General features: G+C 42.0%; 1 protein-coding gene across 4 annotated transcripts in view; it reads left to right on the forward strand.

Annotated features, from left to right (window-relative positions):
- DNAJB6 (DnaJ heat shock protein family (Hsp40) member B6) overlaps positions 1-14478 on the forward strand; it is a 115670-nt gene that overhangs the window by 82763 nt on the left and 18429 nt on the right. For 2 of the 4 annotated variants that reach the window (XM_003420728.4, XM_064275141.1), the window contains 2 exons: positions 1972-2178; positions 11948-13496. In XM_003420728.4, coding sequence (XP_003420776.1) covers positions 1972-2178; positions 11948-12030 — 290 coding nt within the window. In that variant the 3' untranslated portion in view covers positions 12031-13496. The other 2 variants (XM_064275140.1, XM_010600285.3) reach the window with 2 other exon arrangements.

Genomic DNA, 14478 nt, shown 5'->3' on the forward strand with positions numbered 1-14478 from the left:
TTGAAACCTCTAATTTAGAAGACCTCTGAGCCCCGGAATACGTGTTACATGGAGTCTTAGTATTTCTCAGAAATGGATTTCTGTACTTTGTGTGGTTGTATGAGATACTCTGTAGGAAAGCTGTCCTTTTCACCTGTGGTCACTATCATGCTCTCCAATGGCCAGTGCTTCTTGGAGGAGCTGAGAGCCAGATTTCATTTGAGGGCCAGTCGTTTCAGTTCAGAAATTATTGTGTTGATGAGGTGTAGCTTAATAATGCTGAAGGCTTAGTTTAAGCTAGGCCTCCTGAGGGCAGGCCCTTTTTTCCCCAGCATGGTACCTGACACTCAGGTCCTAATCAGTGGTATACAAATAATTATAATATAAAAAATTACATTTATTTCTTTTTACATTTCATTTCAGGAGTATTTAAATCAGCAAATACTCCTTTGTATAATGGCTGAGGGAGAGCCAGTAAATGGGGAGAAACTTTGTATTGTGAAGAATAAGACTGCTGTGGGCTGGTGCTCTGCCTCAGTGACTTTCCAGATCACTTTCTTGTTAAGTGCTGTCGAGTCGGTTCTGACTCATAACAACCTCATGGACCTCAGAATTAACTGCCGCAGTCCTGCACCATCCCCACCATCGTTGCTCTGTTTGAGCCCGTTGTTGTAGCCACTGTGTCAGTCCATCTTATTGAGGGTCTTCCCCTTTTTTGCTGACCCTTTACTATACCGAGTGTGATGTTCTCCTCCAGGGACTGGTCCTCCTGATAACGTGTCCAAAGTAAGTGAGACCAAGTCTCACCATCCTCGCTTCTAAGGAGCGTCCTGGCTGCACTTCTTCTAAGACAGATCACTTTCTTAGGGCCCAGAATATTAAGCACTAGGCGTAATGATCTGGTATTTAAAAGGCGTTTGACAACAGCTGCTCATTAGAAGATAGACAGGAATTTCCTTCTCTGCTCCTAAGGAATGGAATTTTTAAGAGGTACGAAGAATTCTGCCCCTTTTTGTTTTACTGTTCACGTCAGGTGGATAGTTCACAATTCTAGTATTGGAGTTCTAACTGCTTTTTTCTTCTGTATCCATGATGTGACTGCCAGCCAGAGACTTCCAGAGAATCAAAGGTGAAATCAGTAAATATTATGATTCGTTTCCTTATTTTATTCCTAGTATCCACCCAATGTCCAAAATTTTTTTCTATTTTCAAAGGATTAATAGAAATAAAATTTAATACCAAATATGTTTTGACTGCGTATGTGATGCTATATAGATGACAAGCACATAAGCCTGCTTAGCTGAGAACTTCTAGTACATCTGCTAGGAATGGACTGGGAAACAAGCATGTAATTTGATAGGATAGCTTGATATATACAAATCTTGCAGAAGTTTTGTTTCTCATAGGCCATCACCTCTACTGAAACATGCATGTTTTTATGTCTGATGGGGATGTAATATCGTCTCTGCCAGTCAGTGCGCACAGATCCTAGAATTAAAGCTGTATGGAAGTGAAATCTCTGGGTTCAGTGCGTTCTTTTCCAGGAAGAGACCATTAGATTGACTTTTCACAATAAATTTGTCAAGAATTGCCATCCTTGACAATGATTTTGATAGTATATAATCACTCTAGGAAAAGATCCAAGTCAGTTGTGCCTTTGTAAGTCATTTCTGTGCCATAAGGGGTGTGGTTGGTGAGCTGTTTATTGCTGTAGCAGAGATACATTTGACTTTCAGAGGACTTTTTTCTCTTTTCCTTCTGGAAGGCAAAGCACAGGTCCCGATAGTGCAATTGATGCAATGAGATCATTTTTTTCTTCTCCTGCTGCAGAAATGTGGTTGCTGTGGTAGTTGATGGTGATCGTCTGGGAATATGTGATTACCCTTTAGCTTCAAAACCAGAGAAGTATAATTTCCATTGCCTTTGAGTGGAGTGACAGCTGTTCGCCGTTTTGCCAAGCTCATGTTCCCCTCTTGAATTATATGCTTTCAGGTGTGGCTGACGAAGACGCCTTTGCAGAAGAATGCAGGCGAAGAGGACAAAATGCCCTGCCCTCCCAGTCGGCCAGTGTCCGCTCACAGAAGTCTCACAGACCCGCTGCCTTACCCAAACATGGATCTCACTATATTTGTGAGGACGATGATGAGCAAGAGAGACCTCGGGTCACCAGCAGCTGGGATCCCTCCGTGTTTTCTGCAGGTGTGCAAAGGGAAACTAATGTGGAGCATACCAAAGGCGACGCTTCCCTTAATTCACAAGGAAAAAGAGGACAGAGAGCATCCCTGTGCTGCTGTGTCCTGACCTGAACAGGGTGAGATCGGGGGAAGTTGTGGGGAAAGAGCAGATCAAAGGCTGGTGAGGAGAATGGGTAGGAGGTTCGTATGCTCCTTTGCTCATTCACCTCCCAGGACGTCCTTCAAGTAATCTTTTAACTGCAGTGGCTCAAAGCTTCCCCCACAATTAAAATGGGGTCACAGTCTTCTATGTGTATGAAGTGTATTGTTGTCTTGGGCAAAGGTGCTAATTTTACCTTAAATGCTCCCAGATTCTGCCTTTTATAACTTTTAATTTAGTGCTTACAGTCTAACTTACCCCTGACACATGCCCCAGAGGGCAATCACCAGGGGCAGAAGGTGAAAAACAGGTGAAATTGTGCACTACAGATAGTAAGTAAGCACAGGTAAGCTGGTGTGTACCTTGCTTATTGAGTTATCCGTCCCTGCCAATCACCACCTCTTGCTGGCCTATCCAGGAGAGGGCATGCAAGTGGACAAGGATTCTTCATAAGATGTAGCCTGGGACCAGGCTCTCAGTAGAAAGCTTATATATGACTAGTGGACAATTTGTGGAATCTCAGTGCCAAAACGATTTGTATTTGTTTTCTACCCTTCCCACCCTTAGGTGTTCAATTTTACCTTCTTCAGCCTTCATTTGTGTTTGGTTCAAAACAAAACAGAAACCCCCCCCATCAGAGTCAGATCCTATTGAAAAAGTTTGATTTGTGCTGATGGACTATACAGTCAAAACATAAATGAAGTTTGAAACCTTGAGCCTCCTTCCAGCTCTGGCAGGTGCTGCAGGTGCTAATGACCCCGTTTATCTACAGCCTGAGCTGTGTGCCCTGTCCAGGTGCCGAACTGTAGATTTCTTAGAGAGCACACGCACTGAGTTCACCATAGTCATCGCTGGATTATCTTTGAGGGTGTCGTTACGCATATACGTTTGAACATGACTGAGCTCTAAAGCCAAATGTAAATTTTGCTTGAATTAATTCATTGGTTTGAAGTACCCGTTCCCATCACTCGAAGTAGCGGAGTTGGCCGTATCGGATTGTGTTTTGGAGAAATGTATTGATACTCGTGCTTGCTTTTAGGTATAGGTAATGCAGTTAATTCTGTGGATTTAGGGCAAAACGATATTGTCTAAACAGAAAATTAAAAGAATGAGGGTTTATTTGTTTCTTCTCCCAGAACTTTTTATGGGAAAATCAGTGCCTGAAAGTCCCTTAATGTCGGTCCTTCTTAGACAAGGCAGAGTTTCTGTATTCATCCCTTGCCCTGGTCGTATGTTAGGTTTTGAGGTGGGCAGTAACAGCAGTGGTCTGCTCTGGTGCACGTCTTCCCCACCTGTAGGTGTGGGGCTTTGTGACGGTAGACAGGTAGCCAACTGCTGTGTGCCGCAGACACCACTAGGCTCTGTGTGGAGACATGGCAATGAAAATAGATGGACGATTTGGAGATAGTAGCCTTTTCGTGTGTGACAAATGGACAGTAGAGGCATGTGTGAAATGCAGAGTGAATTTAATTCTGCACAGAATGGGCTTGAGAAAGTTTTCCCAGGAGTTACTGTCGGCTCCTGGTACTGAGGATTTGAGGGTGGGTTTTGAGAAGAAAAAGGCAGTGTTATATTAAGGGGTCTTAGCAAGGGACAGGATAGTGCAGGGTAGTGGATTTAATGTCCTCAAACAAATGCTGTATGAGTCGTCATTAAAGGGCCAAGTCTGTTTAGTTTGGAAGGACACCGTAACCTGGCATGCTACGTCATAATTTCTCCAGCCCCCGAGAAGAGGGTATGTGGGTACTGGCCTGCCTGGAGGAGCCTTGTTTTAAACGTCTAGGAAACCTACTGGAATAGGAAGAGTAAACGCTGCCAAGGGCACGTGATTATGTCAGAAGCAAATGTGGGCTTCTCAGCTGTGGACAATCTTTGTATAGAGTCCCAGACCCTGTGCCTGTTGAACGAGGGACTTGCTGCCCCAGCTGGGGGATTTGGGGAAAGTAGGTGTTAGGAATGAAAACAGAAAAAGTAATTCTTCCCCCTCAAATCGAGTTTTTGTGTCAGTCTTTTTCATCTGGCTTACTACTACATATTTTTTTCAAGTGGGGAAAACTGGTTAACTTGGGAATCCAAACTCAAATCCGTATACACTTAAGCTGAGCAAGGCATTAATTTCTCAGACTCTTCACTTGGCTGTAGATAAGGCTGACGTTCACCTTGTATTCCTGGATCTTTAGTCCTTCTACGTGTGTCTAGAGGCAGTCTCTCTTTTTTTGTTGTTTGTTTCCTTTTCTCAATCGTGTTGTGAGGCCTTTAAGAGAGTGATAAGGTAAAAGCATCAAGTTAGAAACATAATTTTCGTACAGATGCACAGTGAGTACGAGTTGAAGATTTCTGTTTAACTCACTGAGAATGACAAAGCTGCTTCAAAGGAAGATTCAGCAAACTGATATAGAGTAGAAAAAAGAATGTTGGGATAAAATTGCAAAGTTATGTGCTTTAAACTGATTAATCCTGACAGAGCAATAATACCATACGGAACCGGGAGGTTATCTTTTTCTACCAGCTCTACCACACAGAAGTCATTCTTCATACCTTATTAACCCAACTTCCTGTCTGGGTACTACCTGATACTAAAGATGAGTTGAACAAAGTTCTCTTCCCACCTGGAGACTCATATTGAGACTTTCTTGAAATTCCCCAGTCACGGAAAACGGATGGTTTGGTCACCCTAGACTCAGATAACCCCTAGGCAGCCTTCTCTCTGCTCTAATGTGGCCTTGAAAAGTCATACAGTAATCTTTTTGCCTTATTTCCAAGTTGTGCATAATTTTTCTTAAACAGAAACACATAGTAGGGAACTTAGTTACCCTGGAAGTGTCGGGTAGCCCTGCTTCACCTATCAGACCAATCACCAGGCTGTAAAAGGGCTCTGCCTGACATCAGCACCCGTGAAGCTCCTTTCTGCTTGTTGAGTTACCATGAGATATGGACACACACTGTCCTGGTAGCTTCCAGAAGTGATTCTTCTAGGCTAAAAGTTAACTCTCACTTGAGGTGCACTACTCACAATATCGGCTATATTGCTTACGGGAGAATGTCCCGGATCTGCTGTTCAAGATAACAGTGAGTGGTAATTTTATTTTCAGCTAGAGCGAGTTTATTGTTCAGGTAACTTGGTGGTGGAATGAAAATGTAATGCAGATTTGACTTGCTGGTATTTGACGTTTTATTGGATGTGCTATTACGTGAAATTGCTAACCTTCTTTAAAACTTGCTTTGTTTTATTTTAGAGGGTGGAGGCAATTGTATGGCATATTGGGTGTCACTTGGAACCAGAAAATCATAAAGTAAAATTTCAAAAAAGGATTACAGTATTTTTCATGTATGAATTCCACACATATTGTAGGTCCATCAAAAACATGTAACCATTAAAAAGGAGAATAAAATTATTCAACATGAAAAAAAATTCATGAATGACAGAATAAAATTGATCCTTTAACTCTTTTTTTATTTGAAGAAAGCACAACTTACCCAGGTATGCTGTAGAATGTTTCTCTTTTTCTAAACAGAGCATGGAACTTAGGGAAATAATGATTGGTGCTTAACCCTGTGGTTGGCTTTTGGCTGCTTGAAGTTTGTCTTTTTAATGAAACTGATTTATGTCTTTACACGTGTTTCTTTGTTGAGAGTTTCCAACAGTTTTTTAAAAGTATTTTTCAATGAAGGCCTTTAAAAAGAAAGTCATTGGTGTGAGAACTTTGTTAAAATAAGCCTGAAGGTTAACAGTTCTAGCGAAGGTCTATCACTGTTTAATAAATCCTGGACAAGCGAGAAGGAGGCAGTGGACAGAGGCGGCTCTGTGTGTTACTTCCCTGCGTGGTGCAAACATTTAAGCGCTTGACTACTAGCCAAAAGGCTGGCAGTTAAATCCACCCAGAGGTGCCTTAGAAGACAGGCCAGCGATCTGCTTCTAAAACCTCACAACCTTGAAAACCCTATGGTGCATAGTTCTACTCTACACATACGGGGTTGCCGTGAGTCGGAATCTACTCGATGGCAACTAACAACAAGTTCAGGTGAAAGGATTTTTTTTTTTTTTTTCCTTTTTTAAACTTAAATTTAAAAAAATTTTAATAATATACCACAGTAATTCTACTGCATAATAATACACCAGAGTAATGGACCCGTGTGCCCACTACCACCGCAGCACTTACCAGCTCCTGGCCAGTCTTGTTTCATTTGCACTCTTAACTCACAGCCCCCAACTTCATATTATTTTGAAGGAAATTCCAGACAACACAGCATTTTATCTATAATACCGGGGTATTTGCTTCTAAAGATGAGGATGCATTTTGGATCATAACTGTAACACTACTATTATCTTTTAAATTGTGTTAAAACAAAACTGCCAATTCAGCATTTTTTACACATACAGTTCAGTGAGGCTGGTTATGTTCGTCATGTTGTGCAACCTTCACCAATATATCGTAACTATTTTAAAATTAAAAATAACACCAGAAAGGATGATTATTATTAGTTTTTTTAATACGCACATATTCCTTTGTTTCAGGCTAGGGACCATGGCTAAGACTTGTTTTGCTGAATGTTAGGCATCTGAAACAACCACATCTTTGGGTAGGAAATCAAATATGCTTTGGTTTTGAACTTAATTTACCTCAAGGTTTATGAGGGCGTACTGTGGCATGAGCCACGTCTTAAGGCAAAGAGCTTCCAGAAAGACCTGGTTTGAAGAAAGGAAAGCTTGCGTGGTGTGCTGGCTGTTTCTGGCAGTCTCGCCTGTGGGCCACCCCTCCTTCCAGTTAATTCCTACACTGTCCCTCACGTACTTTGCATTTCACAACCTAGCTTCCTTCCTGTCACCCAGGATGCTCCAGACCTGCCTGGTTAGGGAAATCCTCTTGTACCGCAGCCCCTTCCTCTGGAGTGTGAAGAATTTAGAATGAGCCAAGTTCTTAATACATGAATTGGTATACATTCAGTGGATACAGAGGTCAGGTATTGGAACTGGAAAATCACATAGTTTTAAAACCAAAAGACAGCTCAAGTTTTTCTCTTTTAAAGTACTTGTATTCTTGGTCCCTTCCATTTACCCAGATAATTAAGTTTATTTTTATTTCATTTCTTTCAATTTGAGACTGTTACTAAAAATACAATTTATATCTTGGGCCTTTTTGAGTTCAACGACAGAAGTATTTCTGTTAAACTTTTTTTTTTTTTTTCTTGTTTGCTTTTATTTTTAATAAGATTTCGAAGGACCTTTGCTAAGTAGAGAGTGGGCCCTAGGGATAAATTAAAACTTCTTTTTCTCAGTTCAACTCCAGGCACTTATTTCCATAGTGAGGAGAGAGTTCTGATCACCTAGAGGTACTTGGGTGCCGTGGTGGCACAGTGGTTAAGAGCTTGGCTGCTGTTCCAGAGGTCGGCAGTTTGAATCCACCAGCCGCTCCTTGGAAACCCTATGGAGCAGTTCTGCTCTGTCCTGTAGGTTTGCTCTGAGTTGGAATTGACTCAGTGGCAATGGGTTTGGTTTTTCGTTTTTTTTTTTTTTTTAAGAGGTACTTGATCAAGGTGTTACTACTTGTACTAAAACTGTGTAAAATGGTTAATTATTTGAAAGAAAAAAAAACTTGATGGAAAGGGATAATTTAAAGTCTGTATCTTTCTTACCTGAGTCTATTTTGAGTTGTTCCTGGTAAGTTTAAGGATCCACTTAGCCAAACAGTGAACATCCAGCATGCTCAGGAGGACACCCAAAACATTTCATATCGTCCTTCCGGCCTTCTGGCCTGTGTGCCTGTGCACAGCTGCCATCCCCACAGGCGAGGCACCTGGGGGACGGGCAAGTGTGCACCAACTCACATGCCCTGGAATTCTGTCATTTGTGCTGAAAATCCTTTAGTTTGTCTGAAGGTATTATTCGGTGGTCTTAAAATTCAAAATGCCTCCTAGGATAAGTAGCGTAATAATAAATTGTACTGAGGAATTAACTCCTCAGCTTCTCTATGCTGTGGCCGTCAGACGGTCTCCTGGGTGAATTGTGCGAAAATCCAATTTTCTTGATAGGCGCTGTCTGGTAAATTACTTTGGTCTCTGGCCCTCATATTCCAGGTTTATTCAATGAAGGGGCTTTGAGGTCCCTTCAATCAAATGTTAGGACTTTATGACAGGAGACGGGGGTGCAGGTGCTCAAGTGGAGGTCAGAGACCCTACAGACTTGTTCTGTGGTTCAGTCATGGAGAGAGGTAGGGGAGGAGCCTCCCTGCTCCTGCCAAGGCCCCCCTCCACCAGGAGGCCTTCCACCTGCCGGTCCACCCCCTCTCCTTCCTCAGTTCCAGGAGAGGTTTTTGGGAAGCATTTCCTGGTCCTTTTGCTGCCACTGTCCTCAAGCTTTTCCACCCTTTGGTGGTCATCACTGAGTTTGAGCATGACAGCTGAGTTAAATGGCTGGCCCGTCACACATCTTGGTCACAGGACCATGCAGGGAGTGTAGGTAGAAAGCACTTTAATTTTCTTACTTCCTCCTGGATTGACTTTCGGAGCCTCGGGAAAGTAAATGGAGTGAAAGATCAATCAGCTAGTGGTAGGTTAGTCGGTTTTTTCCTTTTTTTTTTTTTGTAAGTGTAATTGAGTCTACTGGGAGTAAGAGTGGCCCCCCTCATGTCTCTGGGAAATCTTAACAAAAATTCCACTAAGATGAGCCAGCCAGGAAGCCACTGTGGTTTGATATCTCTGTCTTACCTCCTAGTTCTTGACTTCAGCCCCATAATCAATTGGGTTTCCAGATAATTATACATGAGGGCTTTTTAATGTAATTCACTATTAATGTTAATGGAGTCATCGACGTCCTTAGCTTGCCATTATTTGTAAATTTCTTCCTTCTTTGAAAACCACTTAACCTTCACTTGGTGACTCAAAGCTGAACTTGGGAACTAATTACAGAAACAATTCATTTTGGAGGTTTTCTCCACTAAAGACTCATCTGGGACCAAATATAGATTTTCCTTGATGTCACCCTCCATTTGTATCTATTGTCTTTTAATGAAGGAGCTCTGGTGGAGTAGTGGTTATGGTGCTCAAATGCTAACCAAAAGGTCAGCAGTTCAAAGCCACCAGCGGCTTGTCAGGTGAAAGATGTGGCAGTCTGCTCGCATAGAGATTTACAGCCTTGGAAACCCTACGGGGCCGCTATGAGTGGGTGGGTCTTTCAATGACTAGATTTTAATCCGCGGAAGCAGTTTTGGCTTGAGCACCTGAAGCCTTCATTGTTAGTTTTTTTGTGGTTTAGTCACATATGAGACAAGCATGTAAAACTCAGCAAGATAGTTTCTTAGGGTCCCATCCAGGCCTAGGATATGGAGGGTCCAAAAAACATGGACAAGTACACAAACCAGGCTCTGTCCTGTCACAGTTTCAAGGTTAAAATAGTTCTGCGTTTGCTGCCTTGAAGGGTGTTATTTCTTGACCTTTCTTCTTCCCTTCTGTTGTTCTTAGCATCACCACCTTTTCTGAAGTGCACAGCCTTTTTGACCCCAGATTCTATACTAGAATCAGTTGCAGGAAGCTTCCAGAGAGTGGGATGAACAACCAGAAGTTGGGTCTTTGAATATCCAAAGTTTTTATGGGTCAGCTTTTGTATTCCAGGGTTTGGAAGAGTTACTAGGAAGACAGGATAAGAAAAAAAGAGCTACTTTCCCCCAGTCTCTCACGGACACTTGCTTCAAGCCCAGATATTCTCCTTTCCCAGGGACATTAAGATCAGAAAGTAGCTTAGAATATTGATTTTCAACTTTTATCTTGGTTATAAAAGTAGGGGCCCTTGTTGCTGTCTCTGCCGTCCTAAGCCAGCACTGTGTTACTGTCTAATCCTTACTTAACTGTATGAGGTCAAGTTGCCTCCTGGGGCTGGGGCTTTGGAACAGCGGCCCTCAGTGGGCTTTTGCCCACAAGCTAACCCAATTCGTGGTGCATTGGTATCGGCTTACCTTAGCCATTTGTCTTTTTAGAACTCTGAGCCAACTTTCCTAAATGTATGGCTTAGAACAGTATTTTACAGGATATATATCCTATTATGCTATTATAATAGGGCGGTTAAGACACAAAGATTGCATGGAAACCTGAGAAAAGTACAAGCTCCTACGTGCACACCTTGTAAATAAGTGCGGTGAGTGGTTGGTGGGGACTAGTGAGTGTGGAATAGATCTGCATCTAATTAGATGAGACCTTGAGGGAGGCCATCAGAAGCCTTGTGTTGTTTGAGGTACATGGAGTAACCATCACAGTTGGACAGGGTTGCAGTTGTTTCTGAGCAAAGGGCTCTGAATAGGGCTCCCTGCTTGAAAGGGCCTGAGTGTGTATTTCATTTCAGTCCCTTAACGTGAGTAAACCGTACTCAGTAGACTTTTCTATTGTAACAAAGGCAGGCGCCCTTGTTTAGTAACGTGATGGTCATTAGCCAAGCACAGGCATGTGTCCTGATGAAGTTACAAGTTGGCTGTATGCATTGGGGCCTACAAAACAACCCATCGCATTAAAACAAGAAACCTGGTCTACGTAGGGACTGAGATTCTACGATGAGGTGAGTTCCTAGGTGGGATGACTGAGTAGTCATGCCCGGTTACAGAGAGCTCAGTAACACATCTGAGTTCTGCCCGGACAGTAGACACAGGTGATTATGCTTCCAGGTAGCTCCTTACAAGACAGTAACTGTAATTTTGAAATTTGAGAATGCTTGAACATGATCTTTTCAGCAGGCTTGGGGACCATGTGTTAAACCATAGGCCTGCAGTAACCCTCTCTTGGGTTCGTAATGTGTATTTCAATCAAGACATTTAAATTGGGCTCCTGTTCTTATGTTATCCACATGAAACATCAGTCCGATTTCCTGTCCTTGCTTGTGCAGCTTCACCGCCCAAATCAGTCTGTACTGATTGAGGGGAAAAACATTCTAAGTCATTTGCTGCAGATTTGAAGTCAGAGTTCTTTATTTCTGGCTTTTTGGACAAAATTTTCAGAGAGTGAATGTGCACTTCGTGACTTCGGCTAGGTAAGTCAGCCATGCACTTGTTGACTTCAGGCACATAAGACAGGGTGAATGAAAGGTTGTAGTCCCCAAATAAGACATGCAAAACTTTCTCCTGTGGCACCGCACAGAACCCATGAATGTGAGCCTGATCCACAGCGAGGCTCACACCTGCAGAGAGGGATCTGTGGCCTAGCCGGTGCTCTCAAACCCCGCCAGCAGATAGAGAGACAGCTCTGCCATCAACTAGGCTGCTAAGGAGGTTTTCTTTGCATTTTGAAGGTAGGACCAAGGATGCAGAGTCTGAGGACTTCTTGTTAGTAGTTAATTCAGCAGAGTTGGCTTCTTAAACCTTGCTGCTTAGGTGATAAAGGAAGCTGTTCTTAAAATGCTTAGCTGTGTTTGGCACATTACAGAAAGTAAGACTGGTTTTGAAGTTCTTTGAATAATATAAAGGTTTTTGATGTGTAATTTGAAAAGTCAATTCATGTTTTAATTTAGGTTTAGATGTAAAAGGATAAAGATGAAGATATGAGACTTTGTTTTTTTGCTTTTTTAACATTGGGGAATATTTAGAAAACACGTTTGCCTCTTAATGGGGAAACAGCTATTATTGTGAACAGTGTTTTACAAGCCATGTTTTCTTAGGATTCAAAGAAGGTGCCAAGAGGAAGAAGCAGAAGCAGAGAGAGGAGCAGAAGAAGAAGAAGTCGACCAAAGGGAATCACTAGCCTGGACTTCCCAGACACATGCACACTTTTGCACCACATGCTCGGGCAACTTTGAGCACAATCCTGTGTTCTGTGTGTGTCTTGGTTTTACACACTTGTTAGGTAGAAGACCACACCTATTTGTAACAGGACTGTGGACATTTGATCACTGCTTAGTCAGATTAGGGAGGTCAGAGGTGAGGTGATGGTAATGGTTAGCAGTGAATGACATTTGGAACACACCGTAGACGTTCTTACTTTGCTTTTCCCCAGCACTAAATCTCTTAGGGCTTTTTTCTAGAGTTATTAAGGATCTCATTCACTTTTTCCCAAGGGTCTATCTCATTCTTTCAGCTAGTCAACCACTATACAAACTACTGAAATACTGATAGCTTTTTGTGTGTAAGATGGTACAGCCAGATATAAAGTATATATCCAGGAAATGACCCCCCTCCCACCATGGCAGTAGAGTGTTTAAAGTTAGAATATAATAAAGTGTAGCATAAATCAAAGGTAATGTAAATCACACATTGAATCATGAATATCGGGTACTTTTTCCTAAGTTTGAGGTAGTCACACCTGAGCATGGATCCTTCAGAGCCATCTGGCTGTGTACATGGTATGCTAGCAGTGAGTCACTTCTGATGTAGAACCATTCCTTATATTGTTTTAGTTTTTATTCTCTCCAAGTAGTCCAATTCTATCTCACATACTGTTTAATTTTTGCTAAATTCCGTCTTTTTTTCTTAGATCTGTGATTGTTCTTTTTAGCACGTACACAGGATTCTGCAAAGTTTTGCTCTGCAGTACCATCTCAGGCTCTTAGAATTTAGGGTCATGTTGGGGAAAAGTAGATGAGTTGTTTATAAACATGTATACATATAAACACACATGCACCGATTCAGATACTGAGCAGTTAGGTTGGACTAAATATTTCAGTTGGCAAACATTGGCTCCTTTTAAAAAAGAAAAATCATTTTATTCTAGCAAGATTATCCCTGGCTCCCTGTAATTATTTTGTTTGCATGATATGTTGCTTCGTAACCTTTCATTTTTATTGAACACTGAATAGAATTCTGTATTGCCTTAACACTCCTGCATGTTCCTGTTCAGTGAAATTTCCCTCCTTTTTAGCGTAAGAATCTGTTCATACTGCTTTTTGCTTTGTTCTCTTAGAAATGAGGACATCGTAAAAAGCTTGGATGTGATTTTAAAAAGCCTACAATTTTAACCTAGCAGTGTTGAATCCCAGGCATTTTTGGCACTGTGCAGCAGTGCCGTGGGCTTGAAAGCCAGAAGCGAGTACAGTCTTTATAATTTTAAAGTGACTGTTACCAAAAAGTGTGTTTTTTTTTTTTTGATTTTGGTGGGGAGGTGGAGCTGACTATCGGGGAGACATGTAGTTGGTATTTAATGCTTATTGTGGAAAATGTAACCATAAAAGCATAAAGTATTTTAAGTGCTTCCAAAATAAAATGTAAGCTTTACTTAGTTCAGCTCACTTGACGTCGTTTGTAAGTATCAGTAAGTTGCATTGTTGTTAATAATTAGAAATAAAAGCAGTTCTTCTCCATCATTTTCAATTATGCATACTTTAGAATCGTTTCAGTTATGGAAGATAAAGTGATATTTTGGGGGGCACAAGGCTAGACTCCGAGTTAAACGTAATAAGATGAAGATGTTCTTTTAATGACAACATCCCTCCTGAATGTGTTGTGTAAAATCAGCAGCCTGTGCTGCCGTCAATGGCAAGCATTAGAAACAACTGGAACGTTCTTTCTGGGCTCTCTTCTGGCCTTAGAGCATGATCATGATAAGACTAGACCCATGTCTCCTGTTCACGATATAAAGACATGGCTTTCGTGGTAATGAAGAGGAACAGTTGTGATAAAACCGTTCCTGGGAGTTAAAATCATCTCCTTAGTAATGGATTCACTACAGGTGATACTCACATGCCTGTTGGAGTTTTGCATTTTTAAAAAGAGATTGTTTAATCTCAGCTGCTCAAATATCAGAATTTGAGTGCTGTTCAAATAGCAACTCAGGGAGGTAGGTAGTTTGAGGTTGAAAACATTTCATAGCTCATTGAAACTGTAGCACTTTACCCTCGTTACACTTACCTCAAGGTCTGTCACACAAAAGAGTGCACTGATCTGCCCACGTAGTAGGTGCATGTTGTTCACTGAGTATCATCGGAGCCCTTGAGTAGCTTCAGGCCATGCCAAGCCATGCACTTAACAAACGTTGATCAGCACAAATGGGTGCCCCATACGTCTTCACGCACTAAACTCAGACCCTCCTGTGAGGGGTCCCGTTACCTCCCGAGGCATCTTCTGCTAAAGGGCCTTCCTCAGTGTCCAAGTGAGTTCAGTGAAGTGGCAGAGGCTCCACTGACAGACCCTTCAGGAGGAGGAGGAGTGACTACCATGTACCGATCAACAAGGTAGGTGTCTGAACTTTACAGGTGAG

Source organism: Loxodonta africana, chromosome 22 (genome assembly GCF_030014295.1).
Source record: "Loxodonta africana isolate mLoxAfr1 chromosome 22, mLoxAfr1.hap2, whole genome shotgun sequence".
NCBI lineage: Eukaryota > Metazoa > Chordata > Mammalia > Proboscidea > Elephantidae > Loxodonta > Loxodonta africana.